At 49.0% G+C, this 27,332-nt stretch overlaps 1 protein-coding gene across 1 annotated transcript in view; it reads left to right on the forward strand.

Annotated features, from left to right (window-relative positions):
* GRIK4 (glutamate ionotropic receptor kainate type subunit 4) overlaps nt 1-27,332 on the forward strand; it is a gene marked incomplete at its 5' end in the record, with an annotated part of 311,497 nt that overhangs the window by 136,023 nt on the left and 148,142 nt on the right. The window contains 3 exons of the mRNA XM_082626891.1: nt 1,019-1,183; nt 15,530-15,627; nt 19,424-19,589. Of these exons, the coding sequence (XP_082483017.1) occupies nt 1,019-1,183; nt 15,530-15,627; nt 19,424-19,589 (429 nt within the window). The remainder of the gene's footprint in view (nt 1-1,018; nt 1,184-15,529; nt 15,628-19,423; nt 19,590-27,332) is intronic.

Here is a 27,332-nt window from a genome sequence, read left to right on the forward strand (position 1 = left end):
CTATTTTATATATAGCAGTGTGTATATGTTAATCCCAACCTCCTCATTTATCCCTTCACCCACGCTCCTGTGTACAAGTTTTTGTGCAGAGATTTTCAATTGTGTAACTTCCTCTACCAAGAGAATGAATGATATCAATGGCTAGATTTACTGAGTGTTTGCTGCGCAGCAGATACTGTGCTGAGCGCTTCACATGCATTATCCATGTCATCTTCACTGGAGCCCAAAGAAGAGGCTCTCTCCCCATTTTACAAGTGAGGTAACAGAGGCCCCATAGCTAAGACGGGGCGGGGCTGGGATTTGAACTCAGGTTAACACGTATCCTTAATACTGCTTCCAGAAGGTGGGCAGCTCTTGGTACCACACCACTCCAACCATTCACACGGATTGTCACACTGATTGAATTTTGATGGTGTGCCACTTACATGCATTGTCTTACTGGATTCTCACACCAGCTCCCATGAGGTTGTCTTACTATTCCCCATGCTCAGTGAGGACAGACGTTCATAGAAACTACGTAGCTCATTAGGTGACACGTGTCATCGGTGGACAACCGGCATTCAGCAGGGTCCTGCAGCGGCTCCTTGATACCACAGGTCTCCCTCTCAAACCTGGCCTTCTTCAACCCTAAATCACCTCCAGGAGAGTTTCTCATATGCCCAGAATGCCATTTTCAAAAGACTGTTGCCATCTCCCTCCCTTTGCACACGTGTGCCCATGTGTGCAGGTAAACCTAGATCCAAGGGTATCGCTCTGCCTGAGCCTGGGGACCTCTTCCAGGGAGGGCCCCTGGTGGCCTGCCATGGCATTACAGTGTCCCTGAGGTGACTAGCCACACTAGAGTTCGCCGCTACACCTGGCTACAAACCTAGACCCTTAGCCCGCAGGGGACTTGCTTTGGGGACAGTTCTGAGGATGGCAGGGTGGAGGTGGAAGGCGGCATGGGGGGGAGACTGGAGCAGAAGGAGGCGCAACGGTAGAGGGTACCAACTGTGTCCATGTGGTTGCCTGCCCACAGCTGCTATCCTGGATGACCCCATGGAGTGCAGCAGAGGGGAGCGGCTGTCCATCACCCTGGCCAAGAACCGCATCAACCGTGCTCCCGAGAGGCTGGGCAAGGCCAAGGTCGAAGTGGACATCTTTGAGCTTCTCAGAGACAGCGAGTACGAGACTGCAGAAACCAGTACGTAGCATGGGCAGGGCTGCCCTCTGCTCCCCTTGCTGGCGGAGGAGGGGCTGGTGGTGTGAGCTGCACCCATCGCCGGGCCTGTGATGTAGATATTCCCAAGAGAGGAAGAGAAACATGCACCAGGAAGCCCTATAGGGCTTAGTCTGGACAAGATCCCAGGTTTTGTTGCAAATCATGTGTGGAGTAGAATCAAGACAGGGAATTCATTCATTCCTTCATTTACCCATTCATTCATTCCTTCATATATTGATTCATTCATCTCCTGGACATTTTGTACACAGATCCCTGAATGAAACCTTATATGGGATTAAGAAAGGAGAGATTCAGCCAGCCCCAGGGAAGCATAGTCATGGCACATCTGCTTCCTGTCTTGCTTTCTTTTGCTGAGGGCAGTGTTATGGGAAGAAGCTGAGACTTGGGCTGGACATCAGCCACTCACTCTGTGGGTAACCTTGGACAAGTCAGTGATTCTGTTTAACCTCAGTTTCTTCATCTGTAAAATGGGAACACTAAGGTCTACTTTGCAAATCTTGCAAGTCATTGTGAGATTTAAATGACTTGCAATATAGGAAAATCCTCTGTGAGTTGCAGTGCTTTACATTCATACTCAGTTGGTCACTCCAGTCACACGTATGGAGCCCCTGCCATGTGCTGGGCACTGCTTTTAATTTTCCCAACAACCAGAGAGTTAAGTGTTATTATTCCCACTTTACTAAAGAAACTGAGGCTCAAAGACATTGCATAACTTGCCCAACCCCAGAGCTAGTCAATGGCTGAGCAAGTCCTGGACCCTGAACTTGCATCACGACCCTGCAAGTCTAGTGTCCCATCCACTCCACCTCCCCTGCACTTCTCTGGTGTGTGGCTGGTATTACTTTGATGACTTTACAGGATGAGCTTCCAGGTTAGTGGGGTGGTGGCTTGTAGCTAAGCTGGAGATGAAGAACTCCAGTTCAGAGGGAAGGAGGGGGAGACCCTCAGCCCAGAGAGATGATGGCCTCCATTCCCTAAGGCTCTGGAGCCCCATCTCCTCCCTTTCTAGCCCATTTCAACATTTAATGATGCTCAATGGAAAAACCAAACCAAACTAAAGAGCAACTTGCTTAAATATACATGTCAGACATCTGGTCTTCTGCCTGTGGGTCCAGGGATGCTCTCATCTGGGTTATTAATATTGCAAGAGAAGAAACCCATTTACACTGGCTTAAGTACAATTGGTAGGATATTGTATGGATCCAAAGAGAGAAGGACGGGAGGAAGGCAGTGGCTCTCTGTCTGTCTCACAGCGTCTTTAGTGCTCTTGTTGTATTGGATCCATGCTCTTCCCTCTCTGCTACTTTGACTTCCCTGGTTTATTCATCATGCCCGTAATGACCATCCAGGCCCAGCTGGCAATTTGTTTATCCATTCAGGAAACTTTTATAGAGCATTTGCTCTATTTCAGGCCTGACTCAGGATATCATGCATTGGGAACAATGCAGAAAACAAGATAGACACAGTCCCTGCCCTCAGGTGGTTTACAGTCTCTCTTCAGTGTGCAGCTTCCCTCAGTGCCTCTTGGTTTGGATTTTCAAGGTAGAGGATCTGATTGGTCCTGTCTCACAAGCCACAGGCATTGACCAGATGACCTAAGAGCTACCCTTGGGGAGAAAGTCCACTCCTAAAGACTCAGGGTGGATTTCTATCACACAAAACAGGGTTGTTGAGGCCAACAGGATCTATGGACACAGATTCCTTCAGAAGAAGGCATGGTGGAACAGGTACCTGGAATCGTCATTCATTTATTCACTTGGTCAGTCAATAAATAAATATTTATTAAATGGGTGCCTGCTGTACTCTATCCTAGGCAATGGGGATTCAGCAGGGCACAGGTAGAAACTCTAGTTGTCACAGAGGTTAAATTCTAGTCCAACAAAAGGAAGATTCAGATTTCTCAGGATCTTCAAAATGAAAGCAGAAATACCAGCAATGACTTCTCATGAATCTCCTGGTCCTGTCTGTATTGTAGTGTTTCTTTTTTGTCCATGAGGGCAGGTCGCAGACGGGGGTCCCGATTGCTAAATGGTTCTGTAGTCTATTCTTTGAAAAACCAACTCCCCCTTCTTTTTCTTTGGTTCTTCAGGGTTTCCCTCGCAGGACAGAAAGCATGGATTGCCCACTGAGGGTGGGGGTCATTAGCAGATGTACATTTCTTCTCCCAATGACCCAGGCTTAGAGGAGTCAATGCATCTAAAATATTAAGCTGGATGAATCAGGGGAAGAAAGGAAACTGATATCTTTTTTCCACATTACAGAGCTTTGGAGCATCTTTCTAAGGCCCCTCTTTTAGGCACCAAGTATTTTACTATCACGTGGCCCTTGGTTCAGCTTTTACATCTCACTGTGTTTGAGGCATGATTAGCATTTGTTAGAAAAGAGGGCTTTGGGATCTTTCTACCCCAAAGGCTTTTCATCTAAAGCCTGAGCTGCTCTCTCCCGCAGTGGATTTTAAACACCACCCAGATAGTTCATAGAAAGCTTCCAGCCCCGCTCGCTCTTTCCCTCCCACAGTAAGGGGGAGAGTGGGTGGTGGGTTACCACGTTTAGCTCAAGTGGGTTGGGGCGGGACTGGGGGGTCAGTGGCGGGATGGGGGAATGAGATTAAAAGGAGGCAGCGTCCCCAGATGAAGGAGGAACAACAGCTCTGCGATCCCTACGTTGGGGAGACTGTGGTATAAAGAGTAGGAACATGGATTTTAGGATCAGACCGACCAAGTTTCCATCCTGGCTCTGCTGTTTACTATCTGTGTGACAGTGGACAGGCTGCTTAACCATTTCGTGCCTCCGTTTCCTCATTTGTAAAATGAGGTGATGGTAATAACACCTCCTAGGGTCATCCGGAGCAGGACACGAGACAGTGCAGGTGAGTTCATTAGCACCGTGCGCATACCAGGTAGTTAGTAAGTGGCAGCTATGGATTTCGTTGTTGGCTTTATTCTCTCACCAGCACCACCTCCCCGCCTTGGAGCTGGCTTCCTCCCCCTCTGACCATCCTGTCTCTCTCCCTGTCTCAGAGTTCAGCCATCCCTACCTGGCGGCACCGTCTACCTCCCGGGCTCCTCTCACACCACCTGTCTTAATGTCAGGTGCCTCGTGGGGCCTCGATCATAATTGGATATTCCCCTCTCTTTCCCGTTTTCTGGGTTGATGCATCCGACAGCTCTGAGCCTTTGTGTGCCTCCCAGAGCCAGCTACTGCTCAGTCTCATGGTGGCTGTGTCTTCCCTGGGTTAGTGGCCTGGGGTTGATTTGCATTGTTAATGTAAAACTACTTGAGTGGCTCTGGGGCCCTGACGAATGCCCCCAACCTCACACCTGTCACCCGGTGCCCCGAGACTCCGCTTCAAGGGGATAAAAGAGATCCTAGTGATGACATTCTTGGCTGCAGAAAGCAGAGGCTCTGATCTAAATGGAGGTGGTAGCAATCCTACAGGGTACTCTTGTGCCCACTCTCGGCAATAGGTGAGTTTCAAAAACTCTGCACAAATAAGGAGTCACATTGGGGACGGGCGTGTCATTCAAGGGCAGCAATGGCAATTTCAGAATCGAAGAGGATGAAGTGTAAAACTAAAGATGCTGGAGTTCAGCCATCTCATCTGCTAGTTGAAAGCAAGGCTGGGAGATGGAAAGTATCACACGGGGTGTTAATAACAACCTGGACACTGGGAAGATACAAGTAGCAAACCACCCTGCTTTTATCTGGTTCACATAGATTTTCATATAGTGGGTTTATTTAAAGTGAGGGTCACCCAAAAAGCTTCCTCAGACGCACGTCTAATCCCCTCTACCTCTCTGCCTGGTCACCATCATTGCCTCAGGCTTCTTGATGTTTGACTTCCCAGCTCCCTCTGCGCAGCCCACAGATCTGAAATAAGAGGGCTGGACAAGACCTCTCAGGTCACCTCCCCGCTCGGCCATCCCTTCCATTCCTTGCTCAAGTATCTTATCTCCATCTCTGCCTTTCTCGTGCAGCAAGCTCCCACAGCATCGCCCTCCTCTGTTCCTATAGATCCCTGTGTCTCCTACAGCGAACCTATTAGAGCTAAACTAAGTGCCACCCCCTCCCTTATCACCCAGACACCCTGAGGCACCATCCCTGCTGCTGCCAGAGCCAGTCTGAAGTTTAATTTACTGCAGAGCTAAAAGCAGGAGCCTCCCTGTCAGCCCCTCACCTCTGCCCTGGCTTGTCTCTATGAGGACAAGCGTGCTATCAGCTGTCCACACTGTTTCCCCTGGAAACCCCGAGGCTCACTGGTTCTCGGGCCCGTGAGGCCCCAGTGCCTGGAGGTGGGCACAGAGAGTGGGCTTCCAGCTGCCCCTCCCGCGCAGGATCCCGAGCTTCTCGAAGGCTCTGTGGGCACGACCTCTGCTGATTCAGAGCTGCTTCTAGTAAGTAAAGGCTAACATCCCTCCATCAGCTCAATAGAATGACTCCAAGTCAGCATCAGGGAAAAAGGTGAGAAGCCAGAAGAGAAGGCATCCGGATAGTGATGAGTCATTCAACACGCATTCCCTGCTTCCCTTTCCCCCCTCACGTATGCGTAACAGGGACTCAGAAATGCATTGAATTACAGTGGTTAGAAATGGCCTGGCCCAACCTCCTCATTTTACAGATGGGGAAACTGAGGCTCACGGCCTTTCCCAGGAGGCAGCTAAGACCACACATCTGAAAAGTGACATAAATCTCAGTGCCTCTGCTGTGGGCTTGCCAGGGAGTGGCTCAGACAAGGGCAGACGGAGGTCAGAAGTAGGTCATAGGTGTAGCTAGGCCGTCAGGTAAGGCCGCTGGGCCAGAGCTTGGACTATTTGTCAGGTGAGGGCATCCACGCAGAAGCCTTAATAGCATGCTTGAGGAAGGAAAAAAAAATGGAATACCTTGAGGCACAATGACAGCTGGGTGTGGCTAAAACAGGGAGCATCTGCCGGGGGACGGGCGGTGGTGAAGGCCAGGACTGGAGAGCTGTGTAGAATAGTGGTCAGGATCCTAATCCCCAGCACCGGGGGCTTATCTCCTATGCCTCAAGCTCCTCATCTGTCAAATGGGAACAATAAGAGTTCTCACTTCATGAAGTTGCTGAAAGATTAAGTGAGATGATGCGCTTAGAAAACTTAGAGCAGTGCCAGGAGTCAGGTGAACTCTTGATAAATTTCACCTAAACTAGTATTGTAACTCCTCGCTCTCTGGATGATTGTAAGGATTCAGGGTGGTATTATGTCTGCCAGCCCGGTGCCTGCGTGTGTAAAGTCCCCGTACATGGTGCTGCTGCTTCCATGGTGGTCTGGGACCAGGTTGAGGGCTTTGAATGATACGCCGTTGGTGAGAGGAGCCAATGGTGGGTTTGTTTTCCTTCCAGTTTTATTGAGACGCAGTTGGCATACAGCACTGTGTAAGTTCAAGGTGTACAGCATAATATTTGACTTACATATATTGTGAAATGATTATCACAGTAAGCTTAGTGACCATCCATCACCTCATATAGATACAAAATTAAAGAAATAGAAAAAAGATTTTCCTTGTGATGAGAACTCTTAGGATTTACTTTCTTGACAACTTTCATATAGAACATACAGCTGTGTTAATTATACTTATCCCGTTGTACGTTACATCCCCAGCTCTTTTATAACTGGAAGTTTGTACCTTTGGACTGCTTCATCCGATTCCCCCTCCCCGCACCCTCTGCCTCTTGTAACCATGAATCTGATCTTTCCTGTGAGTTGGTTTGTTTGTGTTTGAAGAATAATTGACCTACAGCGCTGTTGGTTACTGGTGTGTAACATAGTGATTTGATATTTCTATGTATTACAAAGTGATCACCGTGATAAGTCTAGTTACCATCTGTCACCATACAAAGATATTACATTATCATTGACTATATTCCCCACACTGTTCATTTCATCCCTGTGACAGCCGGTGGCAGTTTTGAGTTCTCCGATACCCTGGGGCACGCTGACCAGGGAGGTCCCCACTGTGGGGCGTGACAGTGCAGAGACCTGGCACTGCACCCTCACAGCACCCCTCTCGGCTCTGAGGCCAGCAAGGCCAGTCCATTCACAGAACTGAGAGTGGACAATGCTCCCGAGGCTCGGGCACAAGGAGCAGGTAGTCCTTGGTGCTGATGGAGACGGTTGTTTGCCTCACTCCGGATAGCACAGCACGACCAAGCACACAGAGAGACCTGCGCTTCGGCTCCACTCGGGCTTCGGCGCCCCGAAGTGTCTTTATGTGCAGGACTCTGAGCTCTCCCGGCCTCTGCTCGATATCAGCTACCGGTGGCCCCGATTGTTTACCACAGGGGCTCGGGGAGCGCCACGCTGTAAATAAAGAAGCCCCAGTTTCCTCGTCCCCACCCCGGAAGCTGCCCCTTCCCTGGAGGGCCTGCCACCGGTGAGCCTGTGAGTAACTGCTCTGTGCCATCTTCAGCGCAGCCAGACCCTTCCCCTCCCTGTGAAGACTCAGAGAAGGTGAAGTTCCCATAAGCACCTCCTGTCCAGCCCAGGTGTCTAAGGAGACTTCAAATCCAGGCCGGAGCTGGTATCTCCAGGGGAAGAAGTTTCCCCTTCTTGCAACATCCCATCATGGTGTTTTATTCCTGCAGCTGCTCTGCCAGTTGCCTTCCAACTCCTCTGCTGGCTGGGAAACTTGGTTGCCATGGCAACATCACTCACCTCTCCCTGCTCCCTGGGAGGCAGAAGTAGACTGCACCTCCCTGTCCTCCACCCCTCAAACTGCTCAGAGATCCTCACAAGATAGCCGGGGCCTGCAGAAACAGGGTCCAGGAAGTTTCAGAACTGAGGTCCTTTATAACTGATTTTCATTTCTACTGAAACGATGCCTGCACCCTTCATAGGGAATGAAAGAACAATTCCCAGATCCCAGGAAATCCCCAGGCCATGACTGCTGGGAAGATGATAATACACTTTCATTGCACCCATTTTGAATCATTTCAGTTCAGTTGAACAAACATCTATTGATGAATTCCTTTTTGCCAGGACTGAATAAATGTGACCCCTGCCTTCAAGGAGTTTCCAATCCAGTGGGAAGTGGGAGATGGACACTCACAACAGCAAGCACAGGTCCACGAACCCTTGAGGCCAGATGTGTTTAGATTTCAGAACTTGCCGGATACTGGAAAGGTCATGTGGTGCTTATACCATACATTAAGTAGCATCTCAGATGGGACTTGGGGCTGAACCCCACACTCAAAATTAAATGCATGCTTACATTCAGATATTCATATATTATAAATAGCTTCACATCTATCTATTTAGATCAGATTTTGCCACCAAATGAGTTTGATGAAACCATTCAGTTTCAGAGCCTTTTGGATTTTGGAATTGGGAATAAGGGATTGTGACCTTCTGTAAGAATTTCTTTTTAGAAGCTTCTCCTTACTGAGACCCTGCATAATGAGCTAGCTTGGGGCAGAAGCTGGCCAGGAATTCAGAGAACAGGGATGCTGACCTACCCAGCATGAAGCTGACTCAGAGCCACGGTGTGATATGAATATTGGGAGGGAACGGCACCTTCTCACCTATGGGCAAGAACTGAGTGGGGTACTGGAGGATCAGTAGGAGTTTTCCAGGCAGCAGGGCAAGAGAGGGCCTAGACCATGGTAGTCTGTGGGTGCTAATGGACTCCTTTCTCAGAAAAAAGTTTTTAAATGAATAAAATTACATAGATAGGATGACCAGGGAAACCAATTATATGGAAATGCAGGTAAAATATTTTAATAGTGATATATTAATGTATGTATTTCTCTATTAAGGTATTCAATAGCCAAACCTAACTACTAATGTAATTTCAAAGTAATTATGAATATGAATGATATTTCAAGACATCTGCAGCACTGTAATGTGGTATGAAAACACTCATGATGTCTATCAATGACAAAGTCACGGCAACTGCTAATATACTGTGGTTTATTGCCTATATTCCAAATTGAAGGAAATGCTGAACTTCTGTTAGGGGTTAAGAGAAAATAATGCCATTTTTCTTCCCCGAAAATGTTCACAGACCACTGACTTCTGCCCACAGATCTCAGGCAGAAGGTTAAGACCCCTGGTCTAGTGAGAGAGAACAACTTGGGAATAGGTTCAGGTAGGAGAATCTGGAGTGGGTTCCAGGTGAGCTGGCGGGAAGTGGGAGGAGATGTGCAGTGGCAGGGAGCTGACCCTGGGGTGAGGGGTCGGGAGTTTGAACCCTGACTCTGCCCTTTAACTTTTCTGTTTTCTCATCTGTAAAATGAGGGTGACAGCAACAGAATCTATCACACCAGGTTGTTTCCAGAATTAAATAAGTCAATTCACATAAAGTGCTTAGAATGGGCCATCAGTAGCACTTAATAAATGTGGGCTTTTATAACCTCTTCTTCCAGTCACTCTGCAGTGCATAACAATTTTCTGTATTTGCTTAGTTGTAGCCTTCATGTAGATATACATATATAATTTTATATCCTGCTTCTTTCTCTTAATATTATTACATAAATATTTTTAAGATTATTACAAACTGGGCTTCCCTGGTGGCGCAGTGGTTGAGAGTCCACCTGCCGATGCAGGGGACACGGGTTCATGCCCCGGTCTGGGAAGACCCCACATGCTGCAGAGCGGCTGGGCCCGCGAGCCATGGCCGCTAAGCCTGCTTGTCCGGAGCCTGTGCTCCACAACGGGAGAGGCCACAACAGTGAGAGGCCCGCATACCGCAAAAAAAAAAAAAAAAAAAAAAAGATTATTATAAACTGTTCATAAGCATTTAAAATGCCTAAGTAATATTCCACTTGGGTATAAGACCCACACTTTAGATAACTGTTGCCTTATGATTGGACATTTAGCTTATTTCCAATTTTCTATGAAAAGAGTTGAGTGGGCTTCAGTATGGCTCAACAGCTATTTATTGAGCACGTTAACTCTGGGTCCAGCCCTGTGCTAGGCATGGAGGACACAGAGGTAAATAAGACAAGCTTTCTGCCCTGCAGGAGCACACAGACCTGTGTTTAGGATTATAATTGGCCTCGCTTTGGAGAACAGATTGGAAAATGAAGAATCCTGGAGACGGAGAAAGCCCTTAGGAGGCAGGTAGCAAAAGGGGCTGACGGATCTGTGACAGTGGGAGTGGGAAGGAAAGGATGGTGGGGGGTGAGCAGGTCAAATGGTCAGAACCTGGCCCCTGATTGGTATAGCGAGTGAGTAGATGCAGTAAGGAAAGGTAAGGAAGAGTCAAGGGCGACCACGGTTTGAACTTCAGGAGCTAAGGGTGGTAAAGTGAAGTGGTTAAGAGCTTGGGCTTTGATGCCAGATGGATCTCCAAATTCAAGCCCAGCTCTACCATATATGACCTGTGTGACCTTGAACAAGTCACTTAAATTTTCTAAGCCTCAGTTTCGCCATCTGTAAAGTGGGGATAATAATGAATCTTCCTGACAGTGTGGAGATCAAATCAGATTATGTATGAAAAGTATATAACAGACATGATGTACTGGGAATAATAATAATGAGTCCTGTAACACATCAGTACCACTCTAAGTGCCTTGTATGTATTAACTCACTTTATTTTTATTTTTATTTTTTTTACATCTTTATTGGAGTATAATTGCTTTACAATGGTGTGTTAGTTTCTGCTTTATAACAAAGTGAATCAGTTATACATATACATATGTTCCCATATGCCTTCCCTCTTGCGTCTCCCTCCCTCCCACGCTCCTTATCCCACCCCTCTAGGTGGTCACAAAGCACCGAGCTCATCTCCCTGTGCTATGTGGCTGCTTCCCGCTAGCTAGCTATTTTACGTTTGATAGTGTATATATGTCCATGCCACTCTCTCACTTTGTCACATCTTACCCTTCCCCCTCCCCATATCCTCAAGTCCATTCTCTAGTAGGTCTGTGTCTTTATTCCTGTCTTACCCCTAGGTTCTTCATGACATTTTTTTTTCTTATATTCCATATATATGTGTTAGCATACGGTATTTGTCTTTCTCTTTCTGACTTACTTCACTCTGTATGACAGACTCTAGGTCTATCCACCTCATTACAAATAGCTCAATTTTGTTTCGTTTTATGGCTGAGTAATATTCCATTGTATATATGTGCCACATCTTCTTTATCCATTCATCCGATGATGGACACTTAGGTAGTTTCCATCTCCTGGCTATTGTAAATAGAGCTGCAATGAACATTTTGGTACATGTCTCTTTTTGAATTATGGTTTTCTCAGGGTATATGCCCAGTAGTGGGATTGGTGGGTCATATGGTAGTTCTATTTTTAGTTTTTTAAGGAACCTCCATACTGTTCTCCATAGTGGCTGTACCAATTCACATTCCCACCAGCAGTGCAAGAGTGTTCCCTTTTCTCCACACCCTCTCCATCATTTATTGTTTCTAGAGTTTTTGGTGATGGCCATTCTGACTGGTGTGAGATGATATCTCATTGTAGTTTTGATTTGCATTTCTCTAATGATTAATGATGTTGAGCATTGTTTCATGTGTTTGTTGGCAATCTGTATATCTTCTTTGGAGAAGTGTCTATTTAGGTCTTCTGCCCATTTTTGGATTGGGTTGTTTGTTTTTTTGTTATTCACGACATCCCTGCAGGAGAGGTGCTGTTAGCATCCCAGTTCTATAGATAAGACAGCAGTCTCAGAGAGTTTGGGTAACTTGCTCAAGATCTCACAGCTAGTAAGTGACCCAGTCAAGACTCACACTCAGATAGGCTTGCATCAGAGTTCGTGCTCTTAAGGACTGTGCTTTTTGCCTCTCTGCCAGAAGAGACACCAGAAGGTAGTCCCTGTGGCAACGCCCAGCAGGTAGGTGGAACTTGTTTTGTAACCCAGGACATGGGTCAGGGTGTAGGATCACCTGGGCAGAGATGAGATGTGGAGTCCACAGGCAAGGTCGAGATTGCCCAGGGAGGGTGAGGCATGGACAAAAGCTGAATTTAGTGGAGAGGAGAAGGAAGAGGAGTTGGCTGAGGAAGAGAGAAAGACCAATCAGAGAAGCGGCTGAGAATCAGGATCGGATAGTGTCATGAAATTCAAAAGAACAATGCAATCAGCAGCATCAAATGCTACAAAAAGAGAGATAAGAACTGATAAGAAACATTGGTGACCTTGGGGAAGCAGGTGCAGCAGAACAAGATGGGGTGTGGTCTTCAGCTATAGGGGGTTGAAAAGAGATGGGCGAAGTAGCTGCAAGGAGTAGGGCAGACAGAATAGGTAGTGGGACGAGCGGTGGGTGGGGTCCGCAGACTTGAGTTCCAGCGCTGGCTCGGACCTTTATTAGGTGTGTGACTTTACGGGGAGTCACTTACCATCCCTAGGATGCTGTTGCCTTATAGGTAACATGAATAGGTAGTGGGACGAGCGGTGGGTGGGGTCCGCAGACGTGAGTTCCAAGCTGACTCGAACCTTTATTAGGTGTGTGGCTTTACGGGGAGTCACTTACCATCCCTAGGATGCTGTTGCCTTGTAGGTAACATGAATAGGTAGTGGGACGAGCGGTGGGTGGGGTCCGCAGACGTGAATTCCAACGCTGGCTCAGACCTTTATTAGGTGTGTGACTTTACGGGGAGTCACCTACCATCCCTAGGATGCTGTTGCCTTATAGGTAAAATCAGGAACTAAGCTCCACCCCTGAGGCTGCTGTAGGAATAGGAATTTGATGGCCAATGAATTTAGAGCCCCTAGCAGCCCCTAGCTACTTCTGTTCAAGCCACGGAAGTAGCTTGTACTTTGAAGAGGGTTCTTCAAAGGTAAAGCCTGTCCACAGTTACTCTGTTGCTGGGGAGGGTTCTGAACGTGGTACTACTGAGTCCCCCTCAGGCACCCACTGCTGGCAACCTGTCAGTCAGCTGAGATCCAGATGTTAAAGGACCCCCGCCTGAGCCTCAGGCTGAAAGAAGACCCCACAGATCTATCGTTGGTGTGATAAATTACAGATCTGTCATTTGTGTGATAAACTACAGCACCGGGATTTGAACCCTGGTGCTCTAACCCACCGCCTGTGCCCCATTAGAGCCATAACTTGGCTGTATGGGCCAGTGGTTAGGACTCTGCTTTAGGAGAAAGAGCACCCAGGTTGCAGATGTGGCTTTGCAGCTGGCTCAGTAAGGATCCTTGGACTGATTCCTTAACCTCACTTTACTGACCTGACTCTTGATGTGAGTAGGAGAAAAATGTGTCCAGAGTTGAGCTTTGAGGTTTGCAGAGAAGGACGTCTCGTAGTGAGACTGGGAACCACAGAGCAGAATCCGAGGGGCAGCTCTGTGGTTCTGATATCACCATGTGTGTGCTGAGAATTGTCCTACATTCTCTGTCTGTTTTCTCCTTTTCTTCCCCCTCTCCTTTCTCAGTCTGTAACGTTTTTTCAAATTAATTTTTATTGGAGTATAGTTGCTTTACAATGTGTTAGTTTCTGCTGTGCAGCAAAGTGAATCAGCTATATATATACATAGATCCACTCTTCTTTAGATTTCCTTCCCATTTAGGTCACCACAGAGCACTGAGCAGAGTTCCCTGTGCTATACAGTAGGTCCGCATTAGTTATCTATTTTATACATAGTATCAATAGTGTATATATGTCAATCCCAATCTCCCAATTCATCCCACCCCCTCCTTCCCTCCTTGGTAACCATAAGTTTGTTTTCTACCTCTGTGACTCTATTTCTGCTTTGCAAATAAGGTCATCTGTAGCATTTTTCTAGACTCCACGTATAAGCAATATTATACGATATTTGTCTTTCTCTCTCTGGCTTACTTCACTCTGTATGACAATCTCTAGGTCCACCCATGTTGCTGCAAATGGCATTATTTCATTCCCTTTTATGGCTGAGTAATATTCCATTGTATCTATGTACCACATCTTCTTTATCCATTCCTCTGTCGACGGACATTTAGGTTGCTTCCATGTCCTGGCTATTGTAAAATCAAAACTACAATGAGGTATCACCTCACACCGGTCAGAATGGCCATTATCAAAAAATCTACAAACAATAAATGCTGGAGAGGGTGTGGAGAAAGCGGAACCCTCCTATACTGTTGGTAGGAATGTAAATTTGCACAGCCACTGTGCAGAGCAGTATGGAGGTTCCTTAAAAATCTAAAAATAGAACTACCATACGACCCAGCAGTCCCACTCCTGGGCCTGTATCTGGAGAAAACCATCATTCGAAAGGATGTAGCATTTTAAAATCTTACATTCTCTCCTCTTCTGACTGCGTGTCCTACCCATCCACTCATTCATTGGACAAACATGAACTGGGCGCTTAGAAAACATTGTGCTGGACACGAGGGAAATGCAAAGTGGGGATTTAGAGATAAATACATCTCAGCTCTGGCCTTTAAGAGGTTTGAAACCTAGTGAGAGGAGAAACACATCTAAACAACAAACTGAAACAGACACATTTACAAGTGTCTTAGAACAGAGGGAAAATCCATGGGCCTCGGAGCCCCAGGGAGGCTGAATTCTACTTAAAGGAGCTGCGGGAGGGGTAAGGAGAAGGTGGCATTTGAGGTGCTCCTTGACAGGTGAGTGAGCGTCCGGGGTAGAGGGGGGAAGGGCACCTCCCCCAGGGGGAGGTACAAGGTCACAGAGCGTGCTGGTTGGTCAGGAAGTCACGTGATGGGCTCAGGGAAGCAGGAGCGCCAGGCTCCAGGCCAGGTGAAAGGAGGGTGGCATTGAAAGATGAGGGCCCTCTCGGCCACTCACTCTCTCTCTTCCTTCTCCTCTCTCTCTCCTGTTCCCTTTGACTTTAGCTGAGCTGCTTTCTTCTCTCTGCCTGCATCATCCTCACTCTCCTTTTTCTCTCTGCTTGTCTACCTTTTTTCCTCTCTAGACTTTCTTTCTCTTTGGGGGTGCTAACAGATTGCATGCTGGCTGGCCGTCCTGTGAGCTGGATCCATAGCCCCTTTAGCAGCCACGCCCGGGCTCCCAGCATCCATCCTGCAGGCTAGGCAGAAAGGGGGTGGGACGTGCAGGTTTCCGCGGTGTGCCTCCAGCCTTCGGTGACAGCCCAGACAATTTATACACCCTGTTGGCTGAGGCCGTCTGTTGTCATAACCTGGGTCATTTCCTCATTTAATACCATCCATAAACTCCAATCAAACTGTCCTGGAGCCCAGTAGTCCAGGGGAGGAGAGGCACTAGGTTTGGAAGAATAGGAGAGGGGACCAGGCCGGGGACGGGGGGTGGGCGGGAGGTGAGGGGCCAGCGGGGGAAGATCGGAGGACTCGAGGCCGAAGCCCACGCCCCACCTGATGAGCGCCTTGTTTCCTTTCCTGCTCCCCACGTTTTGCCCCTGCCGCTGGCTGCAGTGTGTCAGATCCTTCCAAAGGGGGTGGTCGCTGTCCTGGGACCATCCTCCAGCCCGGCCTCCAGCTCCATCATCAGCAACATCTGTGGAGAGAAGGAGGTGAGTGCTGGGCAGGGTTGGGGGGCTCTCTGCAGGCTGGCAGCCTGTGCCCCAGGCCCAAAGATATCGTGGATTCTTAAGGGCTGGAAGAGTGAATCAAGGTCAAGGTCAACATCAATATAAATAAAAGAACTGGGCCTTTGTTGGGCACTTACTTTTTTCAGGTTGCTTGGATGCAGGGGACTCAGAGGAAGAGTTTCATAAGATTTTCAAGCTGAGCCCCTCCGAGTCTTGGGGTCCTGTGACAGGGGAAGGTGGTGTCCCTTGAAGGCGGCAGGTAGAGGGAGAGGCTGGGGAGGGTGGTGGTCAAGGGGAGGTCAAGAGGGCAGAAGTCTGAGCTCCACAGGAACAGCTGCGGAGTCTCTGTTTAGATATTGGGACTCTGGGGAAGAATACCTTTGGGGCCAGGCCTTGCTACATTTTAGAGCTGAATTAAAGTTTGAAAACCTCTGTTTTGTAAGCTCTCTAGAAAAGAGATTTTATTTTGCTTTCTTCTTCATTCACCAATTCCAGTGTTTACTTCTCCAAAGTGTTGGGTCCATTCCCTCTAGCTCTCGTTCCCTGGGAGATAAAGATGGTCGGGGATGAGTTTCTGAGTAATAAATAGCCTGCTCCCTATTCCAGCAACTCTCTCCCTCCTTTTCCCCAGGAGAAAACAAATTGGAAACTTCAGAGATTCTATTGCCGGAATCTTTCCTGGTCCTTCTTGGAATCAATCAGTCCTTCCCCTTTCAGATACATTCCTGGGAGACAGTGGCAAGGTGACCCCATAGCCTCCCAAGGGCCTTCTAGCCAGGTCTTTTGGGAACAGATGGAGCTTGATGGTCAGGAGCTGTGGAGGGGCAGGGCGGAGGGACAGGGGATGGAAGGGCAAAATTTGCACCTGTCCTGGGAGCCTAGAGGCTCAGCCTTCCAGAAGCGTTAGCTTTGGGAGGATCCGGTTCTTGCAATAGGATGGGGCACCTCCTTAGTGAGCTGCCCTCACCAAGGCAGTGGAGCGATAGACAGGCCCCTGCTTACCCCAGACCCTCTGGAAGCCACTCCCTTGATGCTCCCACTTCTTTTATGATCAGAGGGCTTGGTCCCTGAGGCTTTGGGAAGAATATTGGTCTTCTCTGTTTTAGGAACCCACTCTAAGAATTGTTACCAGCACAGTAGAGGGCCCTGCGGTCCTAGCTCCAGTCCTGCAATGGGTCTTACTTACCACTGCCCTGTAGGCTGAATCCTTGAGCTTCAGGCCATGGGCAGGGTCTGTGTTGACAACTCCCCCATCCTTCCTCCCAGATGTCCTGAAAGATGACTCCCGAGCCAGCCCAGGCCAAAAAAAAGAGCTTCTGTCTGACTGCAGTCCCTTCCAGCATCTCCCAGGCCTGGGCCCCCGCAAATTAGACCTGATGTTTAATTTAAATCTTTCTTGCCAGACTCCAAGTAACAGCTCAGATCTGTGGCAGGTTGTTATTTCCCGTTTGCTATGATCTTCACCAAGTGAGGTTGCCAAGACTTCGGCTGCCCATTTCCTCTTTTCTGCTCTCTCCTTTTTTTCCCGCCCCCTCCCTCTTCCCCAGCACACTTTCCTCACTGTCCCCTACAGTCATCCCCCCAGTTCCCACTCCAGAATGGCCTCCTCTTGGTGTTCAGTGGCTATTTTATCTCAGTGAACACATCCCTTAACCCTGCTTGGCATTTCAGGCTGGAGGTGGAGACCCTGATTTGCACCCATCTTCCCATCCCGCCGCCCCGGACCCTGTGCCATTGACCAGCCAGGCGGGCTGTGAATGGCCAGACGGTTACCCCTCCTTTGTCTGGTCATATTCCTTCCAGAGCAACCTTTCCTCTCCATTCAGATTTTGCACTTCTTTTACTATTTTATGAGGCTGAACTGCCTCACACTGATTCCCTTCAGCTTCAGGGAAAAGAAATGGAGTTCTCACGGAGGGGTTCATTCTTTTAAATGCTGCTAAGATGTCTGCAGCCCCTGTGGCTGTCTGCTTTCTGCCTTGCTGCACCTGTTGTTTCTCCATGTTAATGCAGCTTAGCCAGGTTAAGCAGTTTGCCCCAAATCAGACAGCAGAACCCAGATGCAAACCCAGGACCGTAGACTCTAAAACCCATTTTCCTGAGTCTTCACTTTCCTGAGCCTTTTGCCTGCTCCATCTCTGGGATTGGTGGATCCAAGGGAATCTCTAAGGGTACCTTCTTTGCTGGGGGGGTAAGTTAGCTGCTGCTGGAACCCGATAGGCTGGGTGGCCACACGGGAAGGGCCTTGGGCAGAGATGCTCAGATGTGTAAGCCAGCCAGCCTGGCCACCCTGCCCCTGCCCAGCCTGGCCTCCATCTTACCCTTCTGTGACCTTTTTTTCCTTTCAAGGTGCATTTGTTATTCATTTTAGACAGATTGTAAGCGTTGCAAAATATCAGTGGGAAGAAAGGCCCCTTAGGACACACCGCAGGTCAACGTCATTCTTTAATGTCATCACTCACCAGTCTCTCTCCCCAGTTCTATGCTTTTCAGTCTCTGCTAAAAAACATTGGTTGCCCTCTCTCTGTGGTTCAAGGGCTAATCCTAGTTGAATTCAGGAATTTTCTCCCTAGTTTCTGCTAAATCTTTACCCTCCCCTCATCCCAGTCTCAGAGGAGCTCTGGTCTCTGGCTGACTTCTTCCAGAAGCTTAAAAGGATAAGGTAGCAGAATCCTACAGGGACCGTGTCAATGTCATCCCAGACTCTGGGCCAGCCCAGGCAGAGAAAACTTCTGCAATCATGTCTGAATAACCCATTCTAGGAACCAACCAACTCACCATCAGGAAGTTCTTCTTGCTGTCTACCCTGAATCTTACTCACTTTCACATCAGTCCAAACCCATGCTCACAATAATCTGGCCCTCACACTGGGCACCCTAAGTGAGGATGAGGGTTGAGGTTTCAGCCCCATCTCGGATAGAGGCACAAGCAGCCTTTAGCTCTTCTGGCTCTGGGTACCAGGGTGACATAATAAAATCAAGGTGGATGGAAGCTTATTACGTTTTAACTTTCCTATTACCTACCCAATAGCCTAAGCTGCCAGTAAAGCAGCCATCCCAGCCTGTTAATATCTCTTTCCTGGAGAAGAGAGGCAGAAGGCAGGGGCAGTGCCTCCCTGAAATGTCAGGAATAGATGCAGAGGGAAGCTGACACTGTCCTAATGAAGCCAAAGCAGGTATTTATTTACCGGGCTCCATCCGGAGGCCCTCTAGATGGTTTCCCAGCCTGCAGCGCTTCCCCCTCCTCACATAAGTCTACGGAGGAACCCATCCCAGGCTTTTACCCAGGATGGGAGCTGGTTTATTGATCTGTTGGCTAGACTGGGCTGAGGGGACCCCTCCCTTAGTCCCCAGGGCAGTGTTTTTCTCTTTTTGCCATCCCTGCTCTTATTCATTAACCACACATAAAATAATATAAGGATTATGCCTTTAAGAGCCATTTGTCTCTCTGCCCAGCAGCGGGCCATTCTTCTGAGAATAAAGACCTATTGTTTTGTCTTCTCAGGGCCACAGACCCCAGCTCCAAGGTCCACAGTACATTTATCCAGGTCCCCGGCTGAAGGGTTTCCCATCCTGGGTCTCAAGCGTTGTCATGGATGCCACGTCATCTTCCTCCTGTGGAGTGGGTGCCCCGAGTCTTGCAAGTTCCTTCTCTTGCCAGGCAAAGGTCTTTTACAAAAGAAGCCACCCTCTGCAGCTTTGTCTCACTCATCCCTCTTTTCTTTTTGACTCGCTGGTTCCGGATCTTCCCTGCTGCCCACTTTTGCTCTTCCGCCCAGGTCCCTCATTTCAAAGTGGCCCCGGAGGAGTTTATCAAGTTCCAGTTCCAGAGATTCACAACCCTGAACCTCCACCCCAGCAGCACTGACATCAGCGTGGCTGTAGCTGGGATCCTGAACTTCTTCAATTGCACCACCGCCTGCCTCATCTGTGCCAAAGCAGAATGTAAGTTTCCCCAGGCTGGCTCCACCCCAGATGGTCAGATCTTGTTGATTTCAACCTGATTGATTTGCCCCCCACCCCCCGCCCCGGCTGCAGATGATACGCCAAGAAGGGGCGGGCTCCTTCCAATCGTGGGATCGATAACCAGAGGATTCGGGGATTCCCAAGTGTCCTTGTGTCCAAGTGTCCTGTTTGTCCGTGTGTGTAGGTGAAAGAGAGAGAGTAGTCCAGGAGCACCCTTTGCCAGAACTCCCTGTGCAGGCGCGGATCAGAGAGGAGCTCAGTTACAGGGAGACTGGCCGACCACCAAGCCTTTTGGGATCTGCAAACGCAGTTCCCACATTTTCAGCCTCATTGTTAAGGAGAGAGAGGGAAATATAAAATTGGATGCATTTGTACTTGATGGGTTGAAGAGCTTCTTTCCTCGGAGAATAGATTTTTCTGATGGAACAAGGTCCAAGGTCAACTCCCGATAAAGCTTTTTTTTTTTTTTTTTTGCAAATGCAGGTTTTAGAAATGCATTTTCTCTGACTCTCAATTTGCGACATAAATTTAGTGTGTATGAGATTTAGCTAATTTAAGCCAGCACATTCCAGCAAATCTGTGCATCTGTGTGCTCCCGGTGACAGCTGTGCACCACACACAGACAGGTGCTGGCTACTGGCTACCACTGGGGCCCGGAGCCCAAGATGCAGGCGTCTGTGTCCAGTGTGGCTCACCCATGCAGGTCTTCCCCTGCGGGGCTGGGTGGGCTGCACTGGAAGAGGTTCTCCATCTCCATAAGGCTCTTCTCTATGGCTCCTCAGAACTGCTCTGTAGTGTAAGTCCCTCCTCCATCCTGGAATCCCTACAGCATCTGGAAACAAAAGCCCCCTCCCTGCCAAGGGTCAGAACCATCTTCTTTACGGGACCTCTGCACCTTACTGACTCCACTTGTACCTGCATTCATTTATTCAACACAACGTGATTATTTGCTCTATGCTACCCAAGAAACAAAGTAGCTGAGTCCCAACTATGTATGCTTTTTGTATACCTTATTTAATTGTTACAACAACCCAGTGGGTTTGGAAATGTTGGAATTCCCCATCTTAAAGTTTAATACAATTTATAGTCCAGTTCCTCAGTCTCTCTAGCCACATGTCAAGTGCTCAGTAGCCACGTGTGGACAGTACAGGTATAGAACATTTCTGTCTTCACAGAAAGTGCTATTGGACAGCATTGTTTTAGATGATAAGGGTTTTGTGGACGAAGCATTTTGTGGCTAAAGAAAGAGAGAAATGTTTAGATAACACTTCGTTCTATCTCTCCCTCGTGGAGATTTTCAGCACACATTAGCATGGACACTCTGAGTTGTCCTGTGGTCAAAACAACTATTTACCTCAGCATCTTCCAAATAGGTTTGATCATATGCCCCCAAAAGGATGCTGATCTAAAAGCTCACAGGAGGCTAGTATTTGATGGAACACAGCTGGGATATGTTGCATTCCACCAGGTGGCCCTCCTCGTGTAGCATCCTCGCAGCATTGAAAGGTGTAACAGAATCAAGGATTGTCCCCCGGAAATTTCTGCCACAAGCCCACTCAAGCAGGACTGAACTGGCACACCCCAGGCACCCAGTGAGAATGTTGAGAGACAGAGGACAGGCTGTAAATATGCCCGGGCAAAGATTGTCCTGCAGTCCTCATCTGTGCAGGGTACAGCGTCTCACCAACCTGACAGGAAGTTCTTTCTTGTGTCTAGCCACAGTCCCTCTTGCTTTGAAGCTGAGCCCTGTTTCCTCTGCTTCAGCTCTTACTGGGCTTTGGGAAGTAAGTTGTTCAGATGTTTGTTAAACACCTGCTGTGTGCCAAGTACCATGCTAGATACTGTTGCCTCCTAGCCCAGGGCTATTTCCACTGGAATTGGCATTCTCCGACATTCTAACAGTTCCTTGCAGATTGCAAAGCACTTTCACTTATGTTTTCCCACTCTGCCTGCCTCTTTCCCAGTCATTCTGAGCTGAGCAAAGAGTCTTGGAGCTGCTAAGTGACTTGACTTAAGGTCACGAAGCTGGTCCATGACAAAACCAAGACTCTTAACTCCGGTCTTCCGACTATGAGCCAGGGCTTCCTCCTCCGAGGCCCCTCCCACCCTCCTGGGCTGCACCAGCAGACTCGGAGGAGCAGCTCAGGGTGGGCTCTACCCAGCAGGCACAGTGTCCTTTGAAGGGCAGAGATCTCCCTGGAACAGTGTGTCCCCTTGCTCCGTTGAGTGGGGTGCGGGATGGCTGAGCACAAAGTTCTGGAGAGGATGAGCCTGCCCAAGTGCTAGAGAGGCCGGCCCACATCCCAGGGAGACCCATCAACCACACAGTGCTGCTCGGAGGACTCATCTATGAAGGCTGCTGAGTGATTCTGGCCCCACCTACTGGGGGGAGGGAAGGTGGGGCAAGAACAGGAGAAGTTCAAGGGCAAAGAGGATTCAAAATCTAATCAAAGGCTGAAGAAATGAGGGACTGAAGGGAAATGCAGCTCAGAGCTTGGGAGGAGACACTCTTCCATCTTCCTTATTAATGCAGGGCCAAGAGACACTGCAAGTCGAATTAGGAACAGGAAATCTAATTCTGTTTTCCTGCTGTCAAAATGAAGCATAACAGAGATCATTCCCTGGGGAATCATGCCATGTACTCTCCTTCTTCCCCAAAGTAGATTTTCAATAAGCAGGTTTTGGACCAAGTAGAGTTGTACTGTGGATTACATTATTTTTCTTTAATGGGGGGAAAAAGTTAGAACGTCTCTGCAAGTACCTAGTTCTAGTGAGGCTGGGGGAGGAGAAGTGAGGAGCCCGGGCACGGCCATCTGGTCAACCCCGCGGAGCCTGGGGAGGGGGGCAGTTTGCTGTTAGGGGACTTCCTAGGAAAGTTAGGGTTCCCCACTACTGTCCCCAAGGCCCCTTTGGTGAGCCCTGCCACAGAGTTTCCTTTTGAGACACTCAGCTGGACCCAGAGCCTTTCACTCTTCGTGGTCACAAGTATAATATGCCATGTATTTTCCTGGTATCAGTGTACATAGTTCAAATCAACTTTTTTTTTCAGGCTTGCTTTGGTGTTTCTAAGTATTTTAATGTCCTTTTTTTGTGGCTACAAGTCCTGAGCCCCTACACCCTCTGCCGTTTATGTGCTACCTATGTGATCTTGGCAAAGTGACTTAGGCACTTGCTAGCCTCTGTTGTCTCATCTATAAAATGGGGATGAGGCTTCCTCCCTCTCAGGGTGGTTGAGGGGATAAAATAGGACGACACACGGTGTATGACAGCGTCCACACCTAGGGAACACACAGCACACATGGTTTTAACTCTCTTTCCTTCCTGGAATCCCTTTTAAACAAGGCCAGGTCAGGACCTGCAGTGGTGTGACCGGAGTTCCGCTCTATCCTTGTAACATCCCTGTGTTGGCTAAACTCGGTCCAGATGTTGGACAGGAGAGACTCTGGTCTCCTGGGGAGGAAGTGCGGCTGAAAAGAAACGCAGGCTGGTTCAGTAAAATGGGAACCGTCTTTGCAGGCAAACCAAGCTGCTCCACCACTCATGAGCTGTGTGATGTGAAGCAGGTCACTCTACCTCTCTGAGCTTTAGTTCCCTCCCATGTAAAGTGGGGATAATAATGCCTCTCAGGGTGATAGGGTGGAAGGTATCTGGGCCCAGAATGTAATACACATTTAATTACTGTTACTTTATCCTGCAGTAGCGGGTGGAGGACTGGTGTGTCGGGAATGATACCCAGAGTCCCGTGTGAGCAGCTGGGGGACGAGGGGGGCAGTAGTTGGCCTTTCTAGTGCCACCGCCCCCCCAGGAGGCACTGTGAGAGGCCTTTTGCTTACGGTGATACAAATTAACCACTTATGGAACACTTACTATATAACAAACACTCTGCTAAGGGCTTGAAATTATCCCATTTAAACCTCACATTAACCATATAAGATGGGTTCTATAGACATTTTTATCATATGCGTGAAGAAAAGAGAGATTAAGTCCATTTTCAAGGTCACATGGTTCTTGTTACCTCCTCTCCCTGCATCTCCAAACACAGTGGAAGAGACAGAGTGAGGGACCATTTTTCCTATTTTATGGGGGGACTGAGGCCCTCCCAGGCACCTCAAGTGGTGAATCAGAGGCCAGAACTTGGAGTCAGAAACCTGGGCTTGGACCTTGGCCAGTTAGTTCTGTGATCGGTCCCAGCGTCTCTCCTGCTGCAGTGATTTGGTCTCTACCCAGGAATAATGATAATACCTGCTTCCAGGGCACTGGTAGGGTTAAATCAACAGTATGTGAAGAAGCTTAGGAAACACTGAAGGCAGTTCTCAGGGCAGGGATGCCTCCTGGGCCCCAGTCATTAATAAACCAACAAACACCCTGAAGTGGAGAGGCCGAGGGGAGCACAGAGGGCGGGTTCTCCCCACGCCCATCCTTGCCGTCAGAGAAGGGGGCAGCCTCCATGGCCGAGCAAGGCAGCAGGTGGTCCTCCTGGGACTGAGAAGTCTCAGCCTCCTCCTCCATCCCCTCTCTGTCTCCTCCTCTGGCTCCCGTGGTCTGGCCCTTTCTGCCCTTTCTCGGGGCCAAGCCCAGGTGTGGGATGGGACAAAACCAAGAAGCAGGGGAAATACGTACGTCGTTTCAAGCATTTGAATTTGTTCCGTGCCCCTGCCCCACTGACAACACCTCGGACCCTCATCCCTCTCTGTCCATCAGAATCTGCTCCTTGGAAAAACAGGACGTGAAAACCGTACACCCGAGGCACTTGCACCTGGCAGGGGGAGGGGACCGGAGATGTACCAGGTTTAGGGCACGGTGCGTGGTGGTGAACTCATATCGTCTCCCTAAATCCTCACCATAATCCTCTGGTCGGTATTCCATCAGCTGCCTCCCACAAGATTTTAAAGTGTCGCCCCTGCGGGGAATATTAACATTTTCCAGAATCAAAGCTTGCAGCCCAGGGAATCAGCCAGTGGAGAGGAGGGATGCCCGTTGACATGATTATTTATTCTTAATTTTTGATGCACAGGTCCTCTGTGTCCCCTGCAGACCCATCCCTTAGGCGTTTGTGTCCTTGTCCTGCAGACCCGTGTAACCCCTGCTGTGCCTTTCTCAGCCTCACCGTCCTTTTCCTCCCCGCCCCACCTGGCCCCTGGGTCCCAGTCCCAGAAGCCAGTCTCCCTCCTTCTTCCTAGAACAGCCAGCCTACTGGGTTTCACATCGATCCATCCCATTGCATACTGAGCAAGACTAATAGGTTGCCCAGGTCCCGCTCAGCCTTGGCCTCGGCAGGCAGACTCGCTGCTGGGCCAAGGGTCCCTCAGGAGAGGAGGGTCAGGGTGGAGGTGGAGGGGAAGCAGGGAGAGAGCAGCTTTTAACCCCTCTGGTGGCAGCTGCCTTTGGCAAATCCCTTAGTTCCATGAAACAGATAGAGGTGAGGAGAATGGCAATTGGAAAATGCCAAACTGCACTGAGAAACTCTGATCTTCTTTACGTAACTAAACCACTTTTCCTCTTCTGCAGATGCTTTCCGCTACCTAGAATAAAAAAAAAGGATCCTTTTCTGATTCATAAAGACTCTCTGGGCTGGAAAGACATCAACATTTTTGTAGTTCAACTTTCCGACCCCTGGTTTCATTCCCTCTACAACCATGCTCAACTGGGGCTTCAGTCTTTCCTTGACTACCTCCAGCAATGGCAGACTCACTCCCTCCTGATGCAGCCCACTGCCTCTTTAGATGGTTCCAACAGAGCTTCTTCCTTATGATAGCTAAGTGTGTCCCCCTGCGACTTCCATCCATTCATTATTTCTGGGGTTAGCCCTTGACTACAACTCAAGAGCCAATCTGTCTTATGACAGCCCTTCCCCTCTTCCTTAGACCAGGCACCCACTTCCTTCAGTGGCTCCTCAAGTCACGTGGTGTCTGTTCCCACCTGGCAATGCTGCTCCCCTGATCTGTTAGGATGCAGTCTCTCTCTTCCCCCAGCGGTCTGTGTTCAGTCCACCAGCGAGCACCGTGCACCCTACCTCACAGTGGGGATGAGCTGAGGAGTTTGGAATAGGAGCCCTGCCCAACACTGTGAAATAATTACAGTCCATGTTATCTATCGTAACACATGCATATATGCATAAGCATATGCTATCAAATGTTTCATATGGTTTATAACCAAGGGCTGTAGTCTGTGAATTGGATAATAAATCCTGTGTGAGTTGGGAGAAGAGAGAAGTGGGTGGGGGCTGGAGATCGGAGAGAGGGTTTGGGGGAGGAGATGGGGTGAAGGACCGTTGGGGTGTGAGTGAGTGGGGGAGGGGGGATGGATGGAAGCCAGATTGGGGAGGCGCCTTCTGGGTGACAGACACCGTTCTGCTGACTTGCCATCCCCTGACTCCCCCTGTAAGGTAGTCATGACCCTTATCTCACAGATGAGGACATGGAGGGGCAGGGGGGCAGAGAGAATGGCTCACACTAGCTAACCTATGGGCAGTGCAGGAGCCGGGCTTCACGGCCCACCTGGTGCTCTTTCTGTTACTTCAGGTGCATTGCAGCCTGGGAAAGGGGGTGACTGGGTAGGAGATCCTGGGGGCGGTTGTGGACTTCCCAGGGACTCGCTGCCCTCCTCCCCTGCCCTCCCCTGGGCCTTCCCTGCCTCCCTGAAACAGTGGTGGATGAGAAGGGGAAGGGATGCTGCTTCCTTGTTTAAAAGGCAACAGAGCACCCCAAGGGGGAGTGGGGGGTGGGGCATGTAGGCATCGATTAAAGCAGGGTCCCCAGTTTCCCTGACACGTTGGGGCTCTTTTACCCGGGAGCTCAGTGCACCTGCCAACTTTAAAGGGATGAAGGGTCCCTGGGCTGCCTTTGCCAGGCTGCTTCGTTCTGTGTGTAATTGTACTGTCACTCCGCAGGCTTTTGTCTTCTCCCACTGAATTTCATTGCCCATCTGAAGGATCCCAGGGGATTTGGCCTCTCTCCCCGTCAGGCTCCAAAGATTCTCCCTGCTGCATTCCAGGCCCTGTGGGGGTTCACACCCACCATTCCTCCGTTACTCATACCTCCAGCTGCTCCCTTAGAGCATGCCCTGGCAGATCTTTCCTTGAGCCAAAGAGATGGCCAAGAGTTCAGCAGCTCCAGCTCTGTGGCCTCCCCGACCTCCTTGTCCTTTGGATCGGGTGCTCAGACCTTTGTCCAAGTGGGATTTTGCTTTTCCCGTCATCTCTGAGAAGATGTGAATATTCTCTCCATTTTACAGATAGGACACAGTGGAGCTGCCCCATAGGAAACCAGATTTTCAGGCCACCAAACAAAATAGGGATATCATTTGGGTTGTTTTTTTTTTTAATTTTTATTGGAGTATAGTTGATTTACAATGTTGTGTTAGTTTCAGGTGTATAGCAAAGTGAATCAGTTATACATATATCCACTCTTTTTTAGATTCTTTTCCTGTATAGGCCATTACAGAGTATTGAGTAGAGTTCCCTGAGCTATACAGCAGGTCCTTATTAGTTGTCTATTTTATATATGGTAGTGGGGATATGATTTGAACTTTGCTATAGACTTAGCTACAGGTTCCTGGCCTCTAAGCTCCTGAGGGCAGGGTCTGTACCTGACCCATCTTCTCTGCTGGTGTCCTATTGGCCGGGTGCCGGGCCCTTAGGACAGTGAGTGCTGGATGAACAGACGGGTACCTTCCTCCCTCTTCCTTCTGCCTCACTGAGTCACCATTCCTGACCTTTGGGTT

This window comes from Mesoplodon mirus, assembly GCF_964341445.2.
Source record: "Mesoplodon mirus genome assembly, chromosome: 7".
NCBI classification, from domain to species: domain Eukaryota; kingdom Metazoa; phylum Chordata; class Mammalia; order Artiodactyla; family Ziphiidae; genus Mesoplodon; species Mesoplodon mirus.